At 56.1% G+C, this 18,847-nt stretch overlaps 1 protein-coding gene across 8 annotated transcripts in view; it reads right to left on the minus strand.

Annotated features, from left to right (window-relative positions):
• Positions 1 to 18,847, minus strand: part of APBA2 (amyloid beta precursor protein binding family A member 2) — a 227,238-nt gene that overhangs the window by 22,668 nt on the left and 185,723 nt on the right. For all 8 annotated transcript variants that reach the window (XM_070053530.1, XM_070053531.1, XM_051822257.2 and 5 more), the window contains 2 exons: positions 18,748 to 18,784; positions 113 to 258 (listed from right to left, as the gene is read on the minus strand). In XM_070053530.1, the coding sequence (XP_069909631.1) occupies positions 113 to 258; positions 18,748 to 18,784 (183 nt within the window). The remainder of the gene's footprint in view (positions 1 to 112; positions 259 to 18,747; positions 18,785 to 18,847) is intronic.

Raw genomic sequence — 18,847 nt, forward strand, 5'->3', positions numbered from 1 at the left:
GGCCATTCCCGCTCTCTGCTGAGGCTGCCAACTCAGAGCCACCTGTCAGAACCCCCACCTCGGTGCTCCTGAGCGCCCCCTGGGGGCACTCCGGGGCCCAGCGCAGCCCTACCTTGACCCGGCTGACGGCCTCCTGCGCCTGCATCATTCGGATGTTTTTGGAAGGGTTCCGCTCGGACAGCAGCTGGGTGGACCCCAGGTAGTTGGCAGCAAAGATGATGCCATCGATGAGGTCTTCTGGCTCACAGGGCCCTGGAACTGAGGGGGCACAGGGTGAGAAATGCCCTGAGCAGAGGGCTCTCCTGGCACGAGGAACGTGGCCGCCAGCACAGGGGTAAGGAGGAGAGCCGAGTCCTGTGCACTCTGCAGCCAGCAAGGGAGCCTGGTCCACCGGCCCTGTTACCCCATGGTGCCTGGCGTGGGTAACGACACCAAATCAACCATGCAGCCAGAAACCTGCATGAGCCATGCCTGGAGGGCGACCCTGGGACCCCAGGCGAGGACCCCTCAAGACAGCTCCATCCCCAGGGTCACGGCTACAGCCCCAGGAAGTGCTGCTTCCCCAAGATGACAGCACTTCCCACGTCCTCTACAAGCTCCCGGAGCCGACGACGGGGATCTAGAGCCTCGTGCTCTGCCCCTCCTCGGGCTACTGCTTGCCTGGAGCCCCCTACCCCCTACCCCCCACACCACAGGCCCTGGCAGGACAGCAAAGTCCTTGTCCCAGCTGCAGCCACAGCCATTGTGGCCCAGCAGACCCTCCAGCCGTGGAGTGTTCTCAGCTCCGTCCTGTAGGACAGCCACCAGCTACACAGGGAGCCTGGACCGTGGCTCCTCCCACTGAGAGGGGCGGAGTCATTTCCTTGAGTGTGATCACCACGAGCTGGAATAGAAAAAGCCACAAAGGGTTGGGGTCGGCAAACCCTCGCAGTACAGGGCAGAGGTGACCGGGCCAGGCTTTCGTCACCTTTGCAGTGACTTGTGTGACGGAGCCACAGTCAGCATGGAAATCAGTGGGCACAGCTGCGTCTGCTAAAACTGTATCCTCATACAGACCAGGTGGTCAGAGGGACGTGGCCCTGGGGCCAAGGTCAGCCACCTGCTGAGCCTGTCTGCAGCCCAGTTTATCCTGCCCCCCAGGTCCACGCTGCCTGGCCATGCCACCTGCCTTTGTCCCCTTCCACTGTCCTCCTTCTGGGGGACCTTGGCCCCAGGATCCTCCTTGGCCCAGCTTCCCCCAGGAGCCACTCCAGTGTCACAGGCCCAGCCACTCCGCATCACCCACAACCTCCTCCTGACCTCCCCGCTCCGTGTATCAGCACACAGGTGATGTCATCTCCAACCCACTTCCTTGCTGAAGCCATCGGCTCTCCCAACCTGGATGCCATTGTCCACCACCTCAAAAGCCTCAACGCCCCCCATGCCCGCCTGCCTGCCCCAGAGGGTTGCCGAACTCTCCCGTGTTCTCTGGGCCTGAGGTTGCGAGGCGAAGGGTGACCTGCACAGATTCACAGAAAGCCTGGCCCCCAAAGCCCTCAGAACTCCCAGCAGCTCTGACCATGTGCCCTCCCGTCTCCCTCCCTGTCTGTCAAGTGCTGGGGGCTCTGCCTGTGGGGCGTCCCATGGTGGGTGTCCAGCCCACCCTCCTCTGCATTCTTCAGTTGCAGTGGGGTCTCTGCCTGGGTCTAAGATCACAGAGACTCCGGCCCTCGCTCCCAACAGGCCCTGTGCACATACACCCTCCCATCCCCCCAGCTGGGCCAGAAAGCCAAACCCATGGCCCCGTCCTGGCCTCCAATGAGCCCCTGCCTTCCCCCTCACAGCCAAAGGCCTAGAAAGAGGTTCTGCTTGTGTCTGTGCCTCCTCCCCACCACCCCACGGCCTGCGCCTGCTTGAGACACCCCTGACCTCGGTGCCAGCAGGCCCAGAGACCCCATGGCCATCACCTTGCCTCTGGCCTGATCCCTGTCTTCCTGGCTGGCCCAACACTTCCATCCCCTCCTTCCTCTTGTTCCCATCACATAGAAACGCCCACTCCATAGCTTCCACGACCACTTGCTTAGAAATAACCCTGCAGTCCCTGAACCCCAACCCCGTGGACTCAGCAGACTGCCGCAGGCTCCCACTGCAGGCCCACAGGTGCCTCCACCTCAAGGTGCCCAAATAGGCCTTCACTCCTCCTCCATCCCTGTCCTGGTACAGCTCAGGGTCCTTTCCTTGGGGAATGACCCCGTTACCCCCAGCCACACAGGCAGAGGTGCTGCGCCTTCTCCTGCACCCCCACATCCATCCCACACTAAGTCCTGTCCACGCTGCCCACAAAATCTGTCATGCGGGTGTCCCTCCTCCTCTGACACCACTGTCACCCTAGGTCACCCTGAATGGCAGAGGCTTCAATGGCGTCAGTCCACGTGAACCACCGTGCTCCGAGTGTCTGTGTCCCCCCAGAACGTGCGAGTTGCAATCCTGACCTCAAAGAGGATGGTATTAAGAGTAAGCCTTTGGGCCGGCGCCGCGGCTCACTAGGCTAATCCTCCGCCTAGCGGCGCCGGCACACCGGGTTCTAGTCCCGGTCGGGGCGCCGGATTCTGTCCCGGTTGCCCCTCTTCCAGGCCAGCCCTCTGCTGTGGCCAGGGAGTGCAGTGGAGGATGGCCCAGGTGCTTGGGCCCTGCACCCCATGGGAGACCAGGATAAGCACCTGGCTCCTGGCTCCTGCCATCGGATCAGCGCGGTGCGCCGGCCGCAGCGCGCCGGCCGCGGCGGCCATTGGAGGGTGAACCAACGGCAAAGGAAGACCTTTCTCTCTGTCTCTCTCTCTCACTGTCCACTCTGCCTGTCAAAAAAAAAAAAAAAAAAAAAAAAAGAGTAAGCCTTTGGGGTGCACAGGTTACGGCATGGATAGGATCAGCACCCCCATCAAAGCGAGCCCCGAGACCTCCTCCCTCTCTCCACCACGGGAGACACAAAGGGAAGTCAGCCCTGGGCATCTGGCCATGCGGGTGCCCTGAGCTCGGGCTCCAACCCCAGAACTGTGAGAACCAAAGGTCTGTGGCTATGGGCAACCCCCAGCCCATGGCGTCCTCACCCAGGCTGAGCCAGTCTGCCACGCCCATCTCCGTGCCCCCCGCCCGCCTTCACTCTGCCAGGAAGGGTTCTCCTGGGCCTGAAGTCTGACCCTCTGGCCCCTGCTCTTGGGTCCCTGTGGCTCTTAGGAGGCCTCCCGGAGCCTCACTTCCCAGTGTCCTGTTTGGAGGTCAATGGCCAAGGTGGGCCAGGCACTGCCCCAATGTCCGCACACCCCAGAGCCTGGATTTCCGGCTCCTGACCACACCCCCTGCCAGCTGCAAGTAGTCTGTCATCCGGGCCGGCACTGCTGTAGCACCAGTTTTCTGAACTGCCCTTTGGAGCTTTGGTTCTTGCTAAACCTCAGGAGAACCCAGCACACAGCCTCCGGGCAGCCTGGGAGGAAAGCCCCCTTTTACCCATCACTTCTGCAACCCTCAGCCCTGAGCACTTTAAAGCAAACTCCTGAACACGGAGTTGTCCAGGGCTCACACAGCAGGTGCAGCCCTGGGAAGCCACGCACGCGAAGGAGCTGCGCCGTCTCCCACCAGAGCGGTGGCTGCCGAGCTAAAGACTTAGCACAGAGCAGAGTGCACTGATGTTTCGGAGGCTCCTGGCAGATCCCGCTCGAGAACTGCCCAGTGCCCCGGGCCGAGAACTGCCCCTCCATCCCGACCCTAGTGCACTGGGGTCCTCACAAGGCCCCCAGCAGCCCCCAGAGTATGCACCCTCTCCTCTTGGGTGCACAGGTCCCTTCTCAGGGGATCTTTGATGACCTGGAAGCCTCTGCCAGACCCCCCAAGGACCAGGCTGAAGCCTCCACCGCCCCCCCCACCCGCCCCAGGCTGGTCTGCAGAAGCCGCTGGTCCCCCGAGCCTCCTGACCCTGCCCACAGACAACATGCCAGTGATGTCCAGTCTATCAGCAGAGCCCCAACACCAGGCCTTCAAGCTCTCCCCCATGCAAGTCTGCGTGGCATCTCAGAGAAGAGCGTATCCGGCAGGCGGGGCAGGGGTCCTGAAAGGAGCGGAAGGGGAGAGGGTCCCTTCTGGAGCTCATGTCCAGGGGGCGGATGTGGAGAGGCTGTGGCTGACCTCATGTGCACGAGGCCTAGGTGGGAGCAGGATGTGTGGCCTCCAGTGTGCAATTGGCACTGGGACCCCCGAGGCAGAGGCTGCTGGGGCTACCTTAGCTTCCAGCCTCACAGGAGTTCAGCCTTTCCACATTAAGTCACCCCACGGGAAGCACCAAGAACCCTGCCAAGCGTTCACACCACGGCTTCTCAGCCCGTCGTTACCGTCTTCCTTTCTAAAGCTCAATACCAGCTGCCGTCTCTCTATCGTCAGGACGGTGCCCTGGCCAACTCTGGCTCCACCACACTCTTCCTGGGCCACCACACTGGCCTCCAGCTCCATGCTGGCTCTGGTTGCAGAGAACAGCTCAGCCACTGCAGCCTGGCAGGACCAGGGCCCAGCCAGGAGGGAGCCCCTCCCAGCCTCACCACGCATCCTTCACGGCTCAGCAAGACCCTTGCCCACAGCTCTGGCCCCAGGTCCCCATGCACACATACATGCATGCACACACACACAGGGGTCAGGAGACAGTTCCCATGCAACCTCCCCATTGGGGCCACTCCCATCCACAGAGCCCGTGCACCTCCTGGCTGTCTGACACCTGCTAGGGCAGCCAGGCCCTGAGAAAGAACATGGTGCTTTCTGGGGCAGCGTGGAAAGTGATGGCTTCGGAGGCAGGTGCTTGATTAAAGTAATAAAGGACCCACGATTATCACAAGGCCAGATATGGACCAGAGAAGGAGAGATTCCTGCTGGATCTGAAGATGGCAGCCCGATGCCCTGGCACCTTCACCCCGCCCAGCGTGGCTGCACCTCTCAGAGATGTGACAAAGACAAGAGGCGCCACACAGGAGAGGGGCACAGGGACTCCAGGGCCTGAGATCCCCCAGCCCCTGGGCCCAGGACCTACTCACCTCGGTCCCAGAGGCTCAGCTCAGGACACACGGAGGATGAAGGGACAGGGCTGGCCGGGCACAGAGCAACACTCCCTGGACTACAGGCTCTCTGGGGACATTGCTACCTGGGGGGAGTGCTGCAGGGATGCATGAGAGAGGTGGGGAAGGTGACCGTGTGCATGTCCCGAACTCCCTGGCGGCTGGGAACCCACAGCAGAGGGAAGGCCACCTGTCAGCAAGACGGGTCACTTGTGGAGCCCCCAAGCCCACCCTGGAGATGGTGCCTCATTGAACCCAGAGTGGGGGCCAGGAACCCACTTCTGACACCCATGCACACCCATGCATATGCACACCCATGCATACAGCCTCACACTACTGTGCAGCCTGTGAGGGAACACCTGGTCTCTAGCAGACAAGAACAGCCTCCCCCCGACCCCCGGCCGTCTCAGGAACAAATCAGATCTGGAACCCTCTGGAAGACACGGGCCCATGCCCACTCCCTCACGCAGGGGCCAGCAGGAGGCTACCCCAGGGCCACTGCCCTTTATGACGCCCTGGCCCCTAGGGGTGAGAAAGCCTCGGCTGACCCCCGCAGTTCATCACAGCCTCAATCAAATCAGCCTCCTCCCTCCTGCTCAGGTGCCTTGGACCTGTCTGTGGAGAGACAAACCTTCTCCCAGCAGGGCTGGGTGCACACGGAGGAAGGGCGGGTGGGGGCTTCAGGCCTCAGGGTGGAGCGAGCGGGAGGAAGCCCTTCCTGAGTGTCCTGTCCCAAGAATGGTTTATGTTGCAGGTGGACCCGCGAGGGGGACACAGAGCTCGCCCGACAGGGAACAGCAGCCACTGACCACTAGGCAGCACCTTCCACCTGGCCGCCGCGGCTTCGGACTGCAGGACACCCATCTGGATGGGATCGCCTGCCCACGGAACTGTCCACTCCAGTGAGCGTGGTCCCAGGCGTGCATCGTCTGCTGAGGTCACCCCACAGCGGGGCCTGAATCACCCCGTGGCACCTGATGCAGTGACCATCACTGACCAAGCAATGGTGCCCCTTGTTCTGCAGGAATGTCCCAGCCTCCCAGCCACCCAAGGGTGCCACCAGCACCACCCACATCCTAGGCATGGGGAGGGAGGCTCTACAGAACCCCATGGGACTCCCATGCCACCCTCAGAGCCCGCTGTCCTCTCCTCCCTCACCAGTGCCCGAAGGTGGCCTTGGTCCACTCAGATTTGGACTTCTGGGAGTAAAGGCCCCCCTCCCCCCCATGCTGGGCTACAGGGGAAACCCAGGCGTGGTGGAGCTGGGGGAGGGGGTGCTGGGGGGAGGACTCCGTGACAAAATGCAAACCCGAAACATGGAGCAGTGGCAGCGGCCGTGTGCGAGGGTGGTGTAGTCTAGGCTGAGACCACCAGAGGGAGACAGAACGACACAAGAATCTCCCGGTTTAAGGGGATCCTTCTCCCCAGGGAGTGGCTTCTCTCTCTGCTTACATAAGCGTGTGTGACGCGTGTGCACAGCCTGCAGGGGAAGCAGGCGCCACGCCAGTGCCTCTCCGTGCCCAGGAGGTTCTCTGTTCAAACCCCCCTTAGGAAATATCCCTGGAGCTCCCTGGACAGGGAGAGTGTGGGGAGGCCCCAAGGGCCATGTGTGGCAGCCCCTGCCCTGAACGGGGGAGGTGGCCGGGGGCTCCCAATGCACCCGGCCCTGTGCCTGCTTCTCCCTGGGGTCCTGGTAGGGGCGGCTGTGTGAGCTGGAGCTCAGCCACAGGCGGGGGTGTGGGAGTGCGCCTGCAGACAGCGGGCCCGGCACGCAGCCCACACTGGTGTGACGGGGACACTTCCGCCTGGCCACTCACAGCCCCCTGGGGAAGAGCACATTCCAGGGGGGCCAAAGGACCTTGTCCAAGATCGCCGCCCTGGGTTCCGGCACTCTGCGTGCTGAGCCCACCACACAGGACCTGTGCTATGAGAGAAACCATGGAGCTTCCAGGCCGGAGGAGCAGGCCGACCAGTCTCGTGGTCACCAGCTAAATGCCGAACGGCCTGTGGCAAGGGCGGGGGTGAGGGGGCAGCCCTAGGACTGCCTGGTGAAGCATCTAAGGCCCACTGCCTTCCTAGCTTAGGTCTCTAAGAGGAGAAGGAACCAACACAGAGAGGTAGGAGGATATAGCTTTCTAGGCTGCGGCAAGTGCAGGTGCAAAGGTCCTGGGGTGGCAGGGAGCCTTCTGAAGGGCTAAGAGATTCCAGATGGCCCGGGGACAAGGGGTGGAGCAAGCCAAGACTGCAGAGGAAGCACTAGCCAGGTGTGAGGAGCCTGGGGCCACACAAGGGGCCCAGCCATCCCTGCCTATAGAAATTAGCTCTGGCTGCAGGAGGCCACAGCAGTGCAGGGGTCCAGGCAAGTGAGCGGGGCCGCAGGTGTGGGCCAGGTTCACAGGGCAGAGGTAGACAGCGGCACCCTGGGCAGACAGCACCAGCGGACAAGGCGAGGGGCTGCAGGGCAGGGGAGGCTGCATGGGCGGAGCTGCCGCCCTGGAGGAGGGGTAGTGGGAGAGGGCTGACCTTGAGGGTGGGGATTCTGGGCACTTCAGCACAGGAGCCTGGGCGCCCTCCAGAAGGGGCCCAGCAGGCCGCTGACTCAGGCGCCCCCGGCAGGGAAACAGATGGGGAACGAGCTGTGGCAGGCGCCCAGCGCAGCGCGGGCAGGGATGCGTCACCATCGGGGTGGGGGCGCGGGGAGAGCAGTGGGAGGGGGGCCCAGGAGCCAGCTCTGCCCAGCGCCAAGCAGAGAAGGGGCTCGGGAAGGGGGAAGTGCCCATCTGTGTCCATGCTGGCCAGAGGCCAACTGCAAGGAGCCAGCAGGGACTAAGCCTAATGACAAGGAGGCCGCGGTGACCTTGGAGCACTGTGTGCGGGGCGAGCAGGCAGGAGCCGGCAAGCGGACAGCGTGGGATGCGCAGACAAGAGGCAGCTACCCCCATCCTGGGGCGGAGGGGCAGAGTTAGGCAGCACGGTGGAAGGACAGAGGCCGGTGGACGTGAGCTCTGAGGGCAGAGGGGCAGCTGGCGCTGCGGGATGGAGGGGCGGCAGCACGGATGGGCAGCACAGGGCTGGAGAGGCACTGAGCCGCTTGCCAGGCCAGCCACCCATGATGGCACAAAGACCAGTCCCAGGGAGGCGTCTGGGATGCAGAAAGGGTGGGGGTGGGGTGAGCTGCAGAGGGGAGCTGGTCTCACACTGGACCCTCCACGAGGGCCGAGGCCTGGTCTCTCAGCCCTGCATGGGCTCTGTCTGCCTGCCACCAATGCCTTGCCCACTGCCCAGCCTGCCTGGGAGCCAGACCACGCCCTCACGGAAAGTGATCAGGGAAGCCGCAGCCAGCCTGAAGAACACAGCCCGGGCCAGGCCGCCCCCGCCTGCAGCAGAGGCTGGGCTGTCTCCCAGGAAAGGATCTGGGAGCTCCCAGGGTGGCTCTTCAGACACCCAGTGGGCAAGGCCAGGTCACTGCTGCGGGAGGAAGAGGGGCTCTCGCAGAGCCAGGGGAGGCAAAGGCCGAGCTCGCCGCAGTGCGTAGATGGGCCCAGGACAGAGCTCAGGAAAAACTTGGATCGGGGAGAACAAATTCCCAGAAGAGGCATCATAAATCAAAACACTGGCGAAACCGGGGACAGGCAAACGCATGGGCCGCTCACCGAAGCATGGTGTTCATAGCCAGGCACTGGAAAGCACCCAGGCCCTCCTGAATGGGAGCAGCCGTCCACGGCAGAGTGCCAGGAGGGCCCTCCATGTCCTGCCCGTCCCGCTGGGCTCACTGGCGTCCTGTCCAGCACGTAGCACTTAATGAAAAAAGCAAGATGGAGAAAAAGCAGGCCAGCGCACTCCCGTCTGCCTAAGAAAGGGGAAGACACGCTTACCCAAAGGAAAAAACGTACATGACATGCCAAAGATGGGTATCCACAGCAGGAGGGAAGCAATGGGGCGTGGGGGATGGGGTGGGGGGATGAGGCATCTCTGCATTACCCCGGTTTGCATATTTGACTTTGTAGTCACGCACATATTTTATGTAATTACAAAGCAAAATTTATTCCAAAAAGCAAGTTTCTAAGAATTAGAAGACATGAAAAAAAGCAAATGGAAATGTGTATCCATTTGTGACACAATCAAAAAAGGAAGATCTATTCTAAAATATTCCGGAACACAGTCATTAGATCGTACATCCCTCCGGGGATACAAAAGTAACTGGAATAACTCAGACACTGTATCTGCAGCGCTGTGTGCCGGCCAGCGTGGGTGACGCCACTCCGAGACGGCCGTATGGTGAGCAGAATAGAACAAACGTGTGGTCAGGTTAGGGAAGAAAGACAAATGTAGCCCCGTCAGAGTGTCGGCATGAATCCCCGTGGATTTTATCTTACAAATACACAGCCTGATAGTTATTGGTCACTGCATAACAAATTACCCCCCGAATTGTAGTGGCTTGAACAACACACATTTACTGTCTCCCAGTTTCTGTGGGTTCAGAACCCAGGCCCGGCTTAGCCTGTGGCTCAGGATCAGCCACAAGACTACGGTCAGGGTGGCCACCAGGGCTGTGGCCACCGTAAGGCCCGATGGGGAAGGATGCACTTGCAAGTTCGCTTCCCAGGCTGCTCCCAGGGACACCAGTCCCCTGTCTCTGATAGGGCAACTCACAAGCACAACACAGCACTTGGTTCCCTTATAGAGAACCAGCAAGAGCAAGCAAGAGGGAAGCCTCTCTGTGCAGTCTAACCTTGGAAGCCGTATCTCATCACTTCCACATACTCTATTCATTAACAGCAAGCTAGCAAGTCCGGCCCACACTCAAGGGGCTGCCCAAGGGCATGTGTACCCAGAGTGGGGCCAACGGGGGTCATTCGGGCCACCATCTACCACAGGTACCTTAATGCCTACCTCTGACCAGATCTGGAGCAACAAGCACCCACCCGACACAGATCGTGGTCTCTATCACTCCACAGGGATCTGTGCAGAAATAGCTCTGGCTCTGGCTCTGGGCCTGGGGCACGAAGGATCTGAGGTGATTCTGGAATGTTCTATGAAATCAGAAAGCCAGGGAGCCCTATTCTCAGGACTGAGAACCAACCACGACAGGCTGTCCTGGTCACAGATGAGACCCCAGGGGCACAGAAAGCAACAATGAGATGCACCAGAACACACCAGCCAAGATCCACACCCAGAGTGCTCACCAACTGCACAGAAAACCTCGCCAGGCATCGTCAGAGGCTGTCAGGGAAACGTGCTCATTTTACTTACGTAGCTTTGAAGATTCATTCATTTATTTGAAAGTCAGAATTAGAAAGGAGGAGGGAAAGTCAGAGAGATCTCCCATCTGCTGGTTCATTCCCCGGATGGCTGCAATGGCTGAAGCCAGGAGCCAGGAGCTTCATCGTGGTCTCCCATTTGGGTGGCAGGGGCCCAAGTACTTGAACCATCTTCTGCTGCTTTTCCCAGGCCATTAGCAGGGAGCTGGATCGGAAGGGGAGCAGCCAGGGCCCACACGGGATGCTGGTGTCGCAGGCGGCACAACACCAGCCACTTGTTCATTTTAAAACGGCTACATAAAGGGAAGGAATTATTTAAGCTGTGTTTCGTGTTTGAATACACACTTGATGAGGGAACGTTTCCCTGCATAGATTTCCAGTGCATCAACAAAGCAGCAGCGATGGAGCCAGCACACCACGTTTGCAACCTCTAATCACTGCCCGAATCAAAGGATTGTTAATGGCTGCTAATAAATATCACCCGGAGAGAGACCTCCAGATGACACGGGAAGAACACGGTAATACCCACGAATGGTTTTCCCCAGTCAGACAGGATATGATCAACCCTCTAAGACCCCACCGCTTCACAGGACATGGAGAACAGGGATGCATGCGAAACAATACTGTGAAGGTACAACCAGCGATTCCAGACTGCAGGAAACAGTAGGATGGATGATACAGATCATTCTATAATGTCAGCAACAACCATAAGAGAGAAGACAAGGAGATGGGTGAAGAAGATAAAAGACACAAAAGAGAATAATGAAATACATCACCCAGTCTTAATGGAGGGATCTAATGTGAATCCCCAAACACACACATGTCCTTGGGCCAGTGCTGTGGGTTAAGCTACAAACTGCAATGCTCCATCCCATATCAGAAGGCCATTTTTTTAAAAAAAAAAAAATTATTTGAGAGACAGAGTGATAGACAGTGACAGGGAAAGACAGAGAGAAAGGTCTTCCATCCACCGTTTCACTTCCCAAATGGCTGCAATGGCCGGATCTGCTCCAATCTGAAGCCAGGAGCCAGGAGCTTCCTCCAGGTCTCCCATGCAGGTGCAGGGGCCCAAGCATCTAGGCCATCCTCCACTGTCTTCCCAGGCCACAGCAGAGAGCTGAATTGGAAAAGGAGCAGCCAGGACTAGAACCAGCACCCACATGGGACGCCTCTGCCATAGGAAGAGGCTTAAACTCCCGAGCCACAGCACCAGCCCCAGAAGGCTGTTTTGGGTCCCAGCTGTTCTGCTTCTGAATCAACTCTTTGCCAATGAATGCTGGAGGGCAGCAGCAGATGTCCCAAGTACTTGGGCCCCTGCCGCCCACACAGCAGACCCAAAGGGGGCTCCAGGCTCCTGGCTTCAGCCAGGCCCACCCTTGGCCCTTGTGGCCATGGAGGAGCGAAACAGCAGGTGGAATATCTCCGTCATTTTACCTTTCAAACATATAAATAAATTGTTTAAAAAATTACACTCAAACTGGGAAAATGCAAATACTAGCTGGGCACTTAGTGCTATAACGAAATGATTGTTCGTGTTATTTTAGCTATGATAACAGTACTGGAATTTCTAAAAAGTAGGGTTCCTATATGTTAGAACTATACATTTGATGAATCTTAATGAGGAATGGGATGGGAGAGGGAGTAGGAGATGGATGGTTTGTGGATGGGAGGGTGGTTATAGGGGGAAAAACCGCTATAATCCAAAAGTTGTACTTTGGAAGTTTATATTTATTAAATAAAAGAAAAAAAGAAGTATACATTTGAAATATTTTGAGAGGACATGATGTGGGGTCTGAGATTTGCTTCAGAATAACGTGACAAGGAGGTGAGGGTGCAGATTAAACCCCATTGCTTGTGAGAGGGTGGGACTGTGGCAGGAGCATAGTGATGGGTATGGTAGTCTCCGTAGGCTGTGTACATGTCTGAATTTTTTAGGATAAAGATTAAGAGGACATATCTGTCAAAAGGTGGCTTTTTTAGGAAGCTAAAGCCCACTGTTATATAATATCATGCCTGTGTTCTACACAACCCAAGTCAACAAGAAGAAGGAACAGAACACAAGAGAGGAAGCAGCAGAAAGTCATCCTCGTTTGCAGATGGCATGATTGCACGCCAGGAAAAAATCAAGAAAACAACTAAAGATCTGATTTTATTTTTTTTTTTTAAAAAAAAGATAGACTTCGTTAAGGCAATGGAATAAAATTTAATACATTAAAAATCAATAGCTTTCTCTGTACCTACAAACAGTGCCTAGCTGGAAAGAATGAAATGAAAACAAAACAGCATTTACAAAAACAATAAAAGGGACATAGCATCAAGAAATAGAAGAAAAAGATATGTGTTGAATTTTTATGAATAAACCTTACTGGTGAAGAGAAACAACCTTGAATACAAGAGAGCCCTTTTGTGGCTGGGAAGATTCTATAACGTAAGCTGGCACTCTGCCTCTAGATGAATTCTGCGCATGCCATGTACAAATACCAATAGGAATTTCAGTGTGTTACCAGATAAGCTGAGCTTAAGGTTTCAGTACAAAAATAAATGTGCAAAAGTATTCAGGGGAGAGTGGCAAAGACAGGGTGGTAGCGAGGGAAGGAACGAGCCCTACCACATAATAAAATGCACCACAAACTCCCAGTAAGTAAAGCAGCCTGGGTCTGGAGCCTGGGTGATGGACAGTTCCTAGGACACACCAGGAAATGCATCCGCACATACAAAAGGGCTTCAGAAAGTTCATGGGAAAGTGGAAACCAGAGCGAAGTTTGGTGCATGAAGACAAAGGCTTACTGGTGTGGTGGTAGCAATGGAGTGCGCAACCTTGAGAGCCACAGGGCTCTCCTGCTGGGGTCGTACAGGGGGGCTTCCACAGGTGTCCTGCGAACCTTCTGAAGTACTCTCACACACGGCAATTCAGGCCATGGCAAAAGTGGCATTTCAAGCCAGCACGGAAAAGATGAATTAGGACTTTTTAAATTGTTTTGTGTTTCATTTATCTGAGAGGTGGAGAGACAGAAAGAAGGGGAAAGAGAACCAGAGATCTCTCATATGCTGCATCACACCTACAAATGCTCACCACTGCTGGGCTGGGACAGGCCAAGCTAGGAGCTGGCAAGTCAGTCTGGGCCTCCCATGTGAGTGACAGGGACCCAACTACGTGAGCTGGGTGGAGTTGAGCTGTCACCTGCTGCCTACCAGGGTGGCCATTAACAGGAAGTCAGAATCGGCAACACAGCTGGGACTCAAACCCAGTGCTCCAACATGAGCTGCAGGTATTCCAAGTGATGTCTTAACTGCGACACAGAACGCCTGCCCGTGGATTTCAGTTTTGGCATAACTGATTAGATGCTTGGGACTAAATGCTTAAGATGGAACTCCTCCTGTATCCACACAAAAATAAATTCCAGATGAATCCAATATTGAAATAATTTAACATACAATTGTAGAAGTTCTGGAAGGCAACTTTATTGTTTTAAAAAAAATCTTAAGAACGTGAGGTCATGCTAACCTCAAAGGAAAAAAATTGATTCCATAAAACACTCAGAAAAGGAAACCATATATGAAAACGAAGGCAACAGTAACCTAGTGGAAACTTGTATAAAATAAACCAAAGGGCACATTTCCTTTGCATGCAAAGAATAATGCAAATCAAGGAACACCAAAGGGGCAGGCATATGGGGCAGGGGCTCAGAGCCTGCTTGGGATGCATGCATCCCACACTGAGAGCCTAGGTTTGAGTCCTGGCTCCACTCCCGACTTCAGCTTCCTACTAAGGAGCACCCTGGGAGGCAGCAGGTAATGGCTCTAGCACTGGGTTCCTGCACCCATGTGGATTGGGTTTCTGGCTCCTGGCTTCAGCCGGGTCCCACCCTGGCTGTTGCAGGCATCTGGTGGAGTGAGCCAGTAAACGGAAGATCTTTCTATTTTTTTTTTAACTAAAACTAAAAGCCATAAAAGAAACACCAAGAATTTCAGCTGGCAGGAGGGTAGAGGAGATGGAGAAACGCTGGCCAAAGTATAAACTGAATTATAAGATGGGCAAGTTCTGGGGTCTAATGGACAGCACGGTGACTGCAGTTAACAGTAATGTGTCCTGTGTAGACAAGAAATTCACTAAGACTGCAGCTCTCACGTGTTCTCACCACAGACAAAAGGAACAATGTTGGGGGAGGAACCTGCTAATTAGCTTCATTGCGCCATCATTTCACAAAACATCATGTGGTATATCTTAAATGCATCTAATTCTTATTTGCTAATTACACCCCATGAAAGAGGGGGGTCAACAGAGGCAGGGGAAACAAACAGCTCATTAGCACCTGCAACGTACAGCATGCTTGGCTTCACCTACCATGAAACACGCACACGTGAAATCAACAGGACACCACTCTGCACCCACTGGCCTGGGGCTGAGACCAAACAGCTGGTGGCACGCACCACGCACCCAAGGATGGTGTCCCCTGCCTGCTCCAGGGCAGGCACTCGGGCACCTTTACCTGTGGTGCTCCTGCCTGGGACCCTGCTGCATCCTGGACCGCACCCCTGGACACAGAGGCTTAGCCGCAAGGCTACTCCTTGCCACACTGGCCAGAAACCACCCAACAGCCGGCCTGCAGAGTAACCAAACCACCGTGCATTCACAAACCAACCCTGCGCTGCCATGGAAGCATTCGGGCAGATGGGATGTTCCTCTGGGTTCCAGCAGGGGACGGAAACCCAAAGTACACACCCATACAGCCAGCGCCGTGTGTGTGTTCAGCACAGGGCCCGCGTGTAGGCTGGTACACGGCCAGGACGTTTGGGGAAGGAGTCACACGGGATGTAACAGTCCCTCCACTGGGGAGGTCTAGGCTCAGGGATGAGACAGGGTTTTTCCATCGGGGCAGGCAAGGAGGGAGACGTTCTGCAGGGATTTCCAGGATAGAATCTTTCTTTTTTTTTTTTTTTACAGGCAGAGTTAGACAGTGAGAGAGAGAGAGAGAGAGAAAGGTCTTCCTTCCATTGGTTCACCCCCCAAATGGCCGCTACGGCCGGTGTGCTACACCGATCCGAAGCCAGAAGCCAGGTGCCTCCACCTGGTCTCCCATGTGGGTGCAGGGCCCAAGGACCTGGGCCATCCTCCACTGCCTTCTCAGGCCACAGCAGAGAACTGGACTGGAAGAGGAGCAACCGGGACAGAATCCAGCACCCCAACCAAGACTAGAACCCGGTGTGCCAGCACCGCAGGCGGAGGATTTGCCAAGTGAGCTGTGGCACCGGCCTGAATCTATTTTTAACTCCTGTGGCTTCTAGCCTGATCCAAGCCCTATTCCGAGAAATCTTTAAAAACCTCCGAATCAAAGTTCATATTTTAAAACACGTCTAATCCCTCCTTGCGCTGACCACATGGAACACTGAACACACACAATCTTGTTCACAAAAATAAAAGCTACTTTGGTTTTCACAAATCCTCTCGGGCCAGCCCACGTCCCTCTGGTCACCTGGCTTCTGCTCACTCCTGTCCCTGTGCCATCAGCAGGCTCGAGAGCCCCACCCCATCCTGAGCTGCAGAGGGGGAGGTGTGAGATGCTGTCAGCTTAGATCAGCGCCCCCACTGCTCATTCTGAAAGCAAACAAGGTGATTCTAACCTACAGAGAGGGCAGGGGTGCGGGGCAGGCCCGGGCACTGGAGTCCCTATTCTTCCGCGTCACCAGCATGTGGGCTTGGGCAGTGGCCTGGGCGTCAGGGACCACAGGGCCCTGACATCTGCATGAGCCTGGAGCTCATCCTCATGGTTAAATGAGTATAGCACCAAGTGAGGGAGGGGTCTCACACTCGGCACTGGAGCTGCCGCTGTTAGCTACTGCGGCTTGGGCCCAGCACCCACCTTCTGATTTTAATAAGCACACGTCTGCCTACCTTTATAGAAAAGTTACTTTTGCAAACACAGTCTGCCTCCACACCTGCCAGCTGATTGAACCAACTGCCAATCAAAAATATTCAGAAAAAAAAAAAGGCACCTTTACTGAACACAGTGCTCGGTTTTCCTGTTTCTCTTGTCATTACTCCCTGAACAAGACAGTGCATCAGCTCCGTCCACACGCCTGCACTGTGTTAGGTGTTGTACGTCATCTGCAGGTGCGCTGCATTGCACGGCCGGCAGAAGCAGAAATGCTGACCCTCATGTGGTGAGGGCGCTGGTGGCGCAGCGCCCGCCCCAGCCTTCGTCAAGGCCCTGACGCCTTCTGATCCTCCTGCCCACATGCATTCCTCACCGACACAGGTGTTTGGTGCGGGGATGGCTTCCGCGTGCGGATACATCCTAGGGTTTTCCATCATCATCATCTCCTCCCATTGCTGACTGAGATGTCTGGTCCACGAAGGCTTTGTCAGATACGGATCCTCCAACACCGGGGGTGGTCCTTTCACTCAGGACCTGTAGTTTTCTACCAACCAAAGGGCTCCTCCTTACAGGAACCACCCGAAATTCACTGTGCACACTGGTGTGAGCCGGTTCCATCCAGGCTTTGGCAGTCAGAATCGGTTGGAGGCACCCGGTTGTGTTTTGATCTGATTGGGGCCAGCCCTGGGCGGCACAGAGAACTGAGTCTTCCACAGGGTTAGAAGCCACAGTCAGGGCTGCCCGAGGCCTCCGCCCTGCTCTCTCCTTCTGTACCCCTCCCCCAGGGAGACGGGGGCAGGCTCAGGACCCAAGGGAGGTGAACACATGAGTCACCTCCCCAGACAGCTTGCGGGGGCTGCAGTTCCTGGGCCCACCCACAGTGACAGCTTCACAGGAAGTCGGCATCGCAGGAGCAGGGAGACTGGCACCCCCTACTCCCTCCCCCTCCCCCCGACCACGTGGAAGCCGGTGCTGCAGCTGCCTCCCACCCTGTCCCCTGCAGGAGACGCTGCCACGCATACGTCAGGACCCTAACCAAGCTTCCCTGTGGACAGAGGGACACGGGGGGCCTGTGGTCTCTTCCTGCCAATCACTGGGTCCTGAAAAGCTGTCACTCATGATTCTGCTGGAATCATCAAAACCTGTTGTGACCTGGGGAAGACCAGTTTGAGCCAGTTTGAACCAGCAACTACGTATCTCAAACTGCATGCAGACTGCTGGCAGGACCTAAGTGGGCTTGTTTTCACTGGTAAGAATGGAGGAAAGTCTATTTGAGGTGTATAACATCAGTCCTGACAGTTTAAAAATGATTTGCATCCAATTCAGGTAATATTGAGCCAGTTCCAACTGTCAAAGTTAGGTTGAGAGGGTTAACCTGTTTTGAACCAGTTGGAACTGGTTTAAGCCTGGTTCAGACTAGTCTCTTAAAAGGGAATTTGGGGGCTTGAGTTCTTTACTAAAAAAGAAAAGCAGATGGGACAGGCACTTAGCCTAGCAGGAAGACACCTGAATTCCACAGAGGAGTGCCTGGTTCGATGCCCAGCTCTGGCCCCTGACTCCAGCTCTTTATGCTAATGTAGATCCTGGGAGGCAGAGGTGATGGCTCAAGTAGTTGGGCTCCTGCCATCTACGTGGAGTCCTGGACAAAATTCTCCACTTCTGGCTTCAGCCCAGCCCAGCCCAGCCCCAGCCAACGCGGCCATCTAGGGAGTGACCCAACAGATGGGGGCTCTCTCTCTGTCTCTCTCAGCCTCCTTCCCTCCCTCTCAAATAAACAGAAATTTTAAAAAAGAAAAGCAGAGTGGGAAAGTTTACAGTCATTTACTGCTGGAGTCTAATTTACCTTGCTCCCATGAATATTCATAAGAATTAGTAACCAGCTTATTCAAAGAATTAATAACGCTTGCATTGTTTATGGCAACACATTAGCAGGGGCAGGAGCTTCGTTCTGGCGAAGCGAAAGCCTGGATAAGAGCATCTTACTCTGAAGCCACAGCACCAGAAGCACCCACAGGCCCTCCTGAGGCACACCCCGGGGTCCCCTGCCACACTCATCCAGGTCACACAGAGCCGGCTCCACCCACAGCCAAGCCTGTGGCCTCCCCACAAGGACAAGCGATCCAGAACGTATGGTCTGCTTGGTTCCCGACGGGACGCTGACAGGCACTACGCACCTCCTTAAAGGGAAATGAGGAAGCTGAAAACGCACAGCACGGCAGCCCGACTTCGGCCATTACCATACCACCCTGATCCGGAGTGGTGGATCGCAGTCCGTTAATGCAGCCAGCCGCGTCTCATGAATGCAATCAGCCAGTGTGTACTCACACAAATGCTCTATTGTTCCCTTTACCAAAGCAGGCAGATGGGCTGGGCCTTCCCTCCCCACCACGTGGAGCCATACGCAGGGCTCAGCCAACCAAAGGCCCCACCACCTGGCTGGAAGGTGTGTTCTGAACCAGCTCTGCAGAAACACAAGTCAAAGCCCATCTGTCTGGACACTAAATGCAACTCGGAGAGAAGAAATTCAAAAGCACTTACCGGCCACAAAACTTGGAAATGATGCCACCTTCTTTGTCTGTTAGGAAATAGGAAAAAAAAAAAAAAAAGACACCTAAGTGGCTCGTAAGATCTAGGCTCA

This window comes from Oryctolagus cuniculus, chromosome 12, assembly GCF_964237555.1.
Source record: "Oryctolagus cuniculus chromosome 12, mOryCun1.1, whole genome shotgun sequence".
Classification (NCBI taxonomy): Eukaryota; Metazoa; Chordata; class Mammalia; order Lagomorpha; family Leporidae; genus Oryctolagus; species Oryctolagus cuniculus.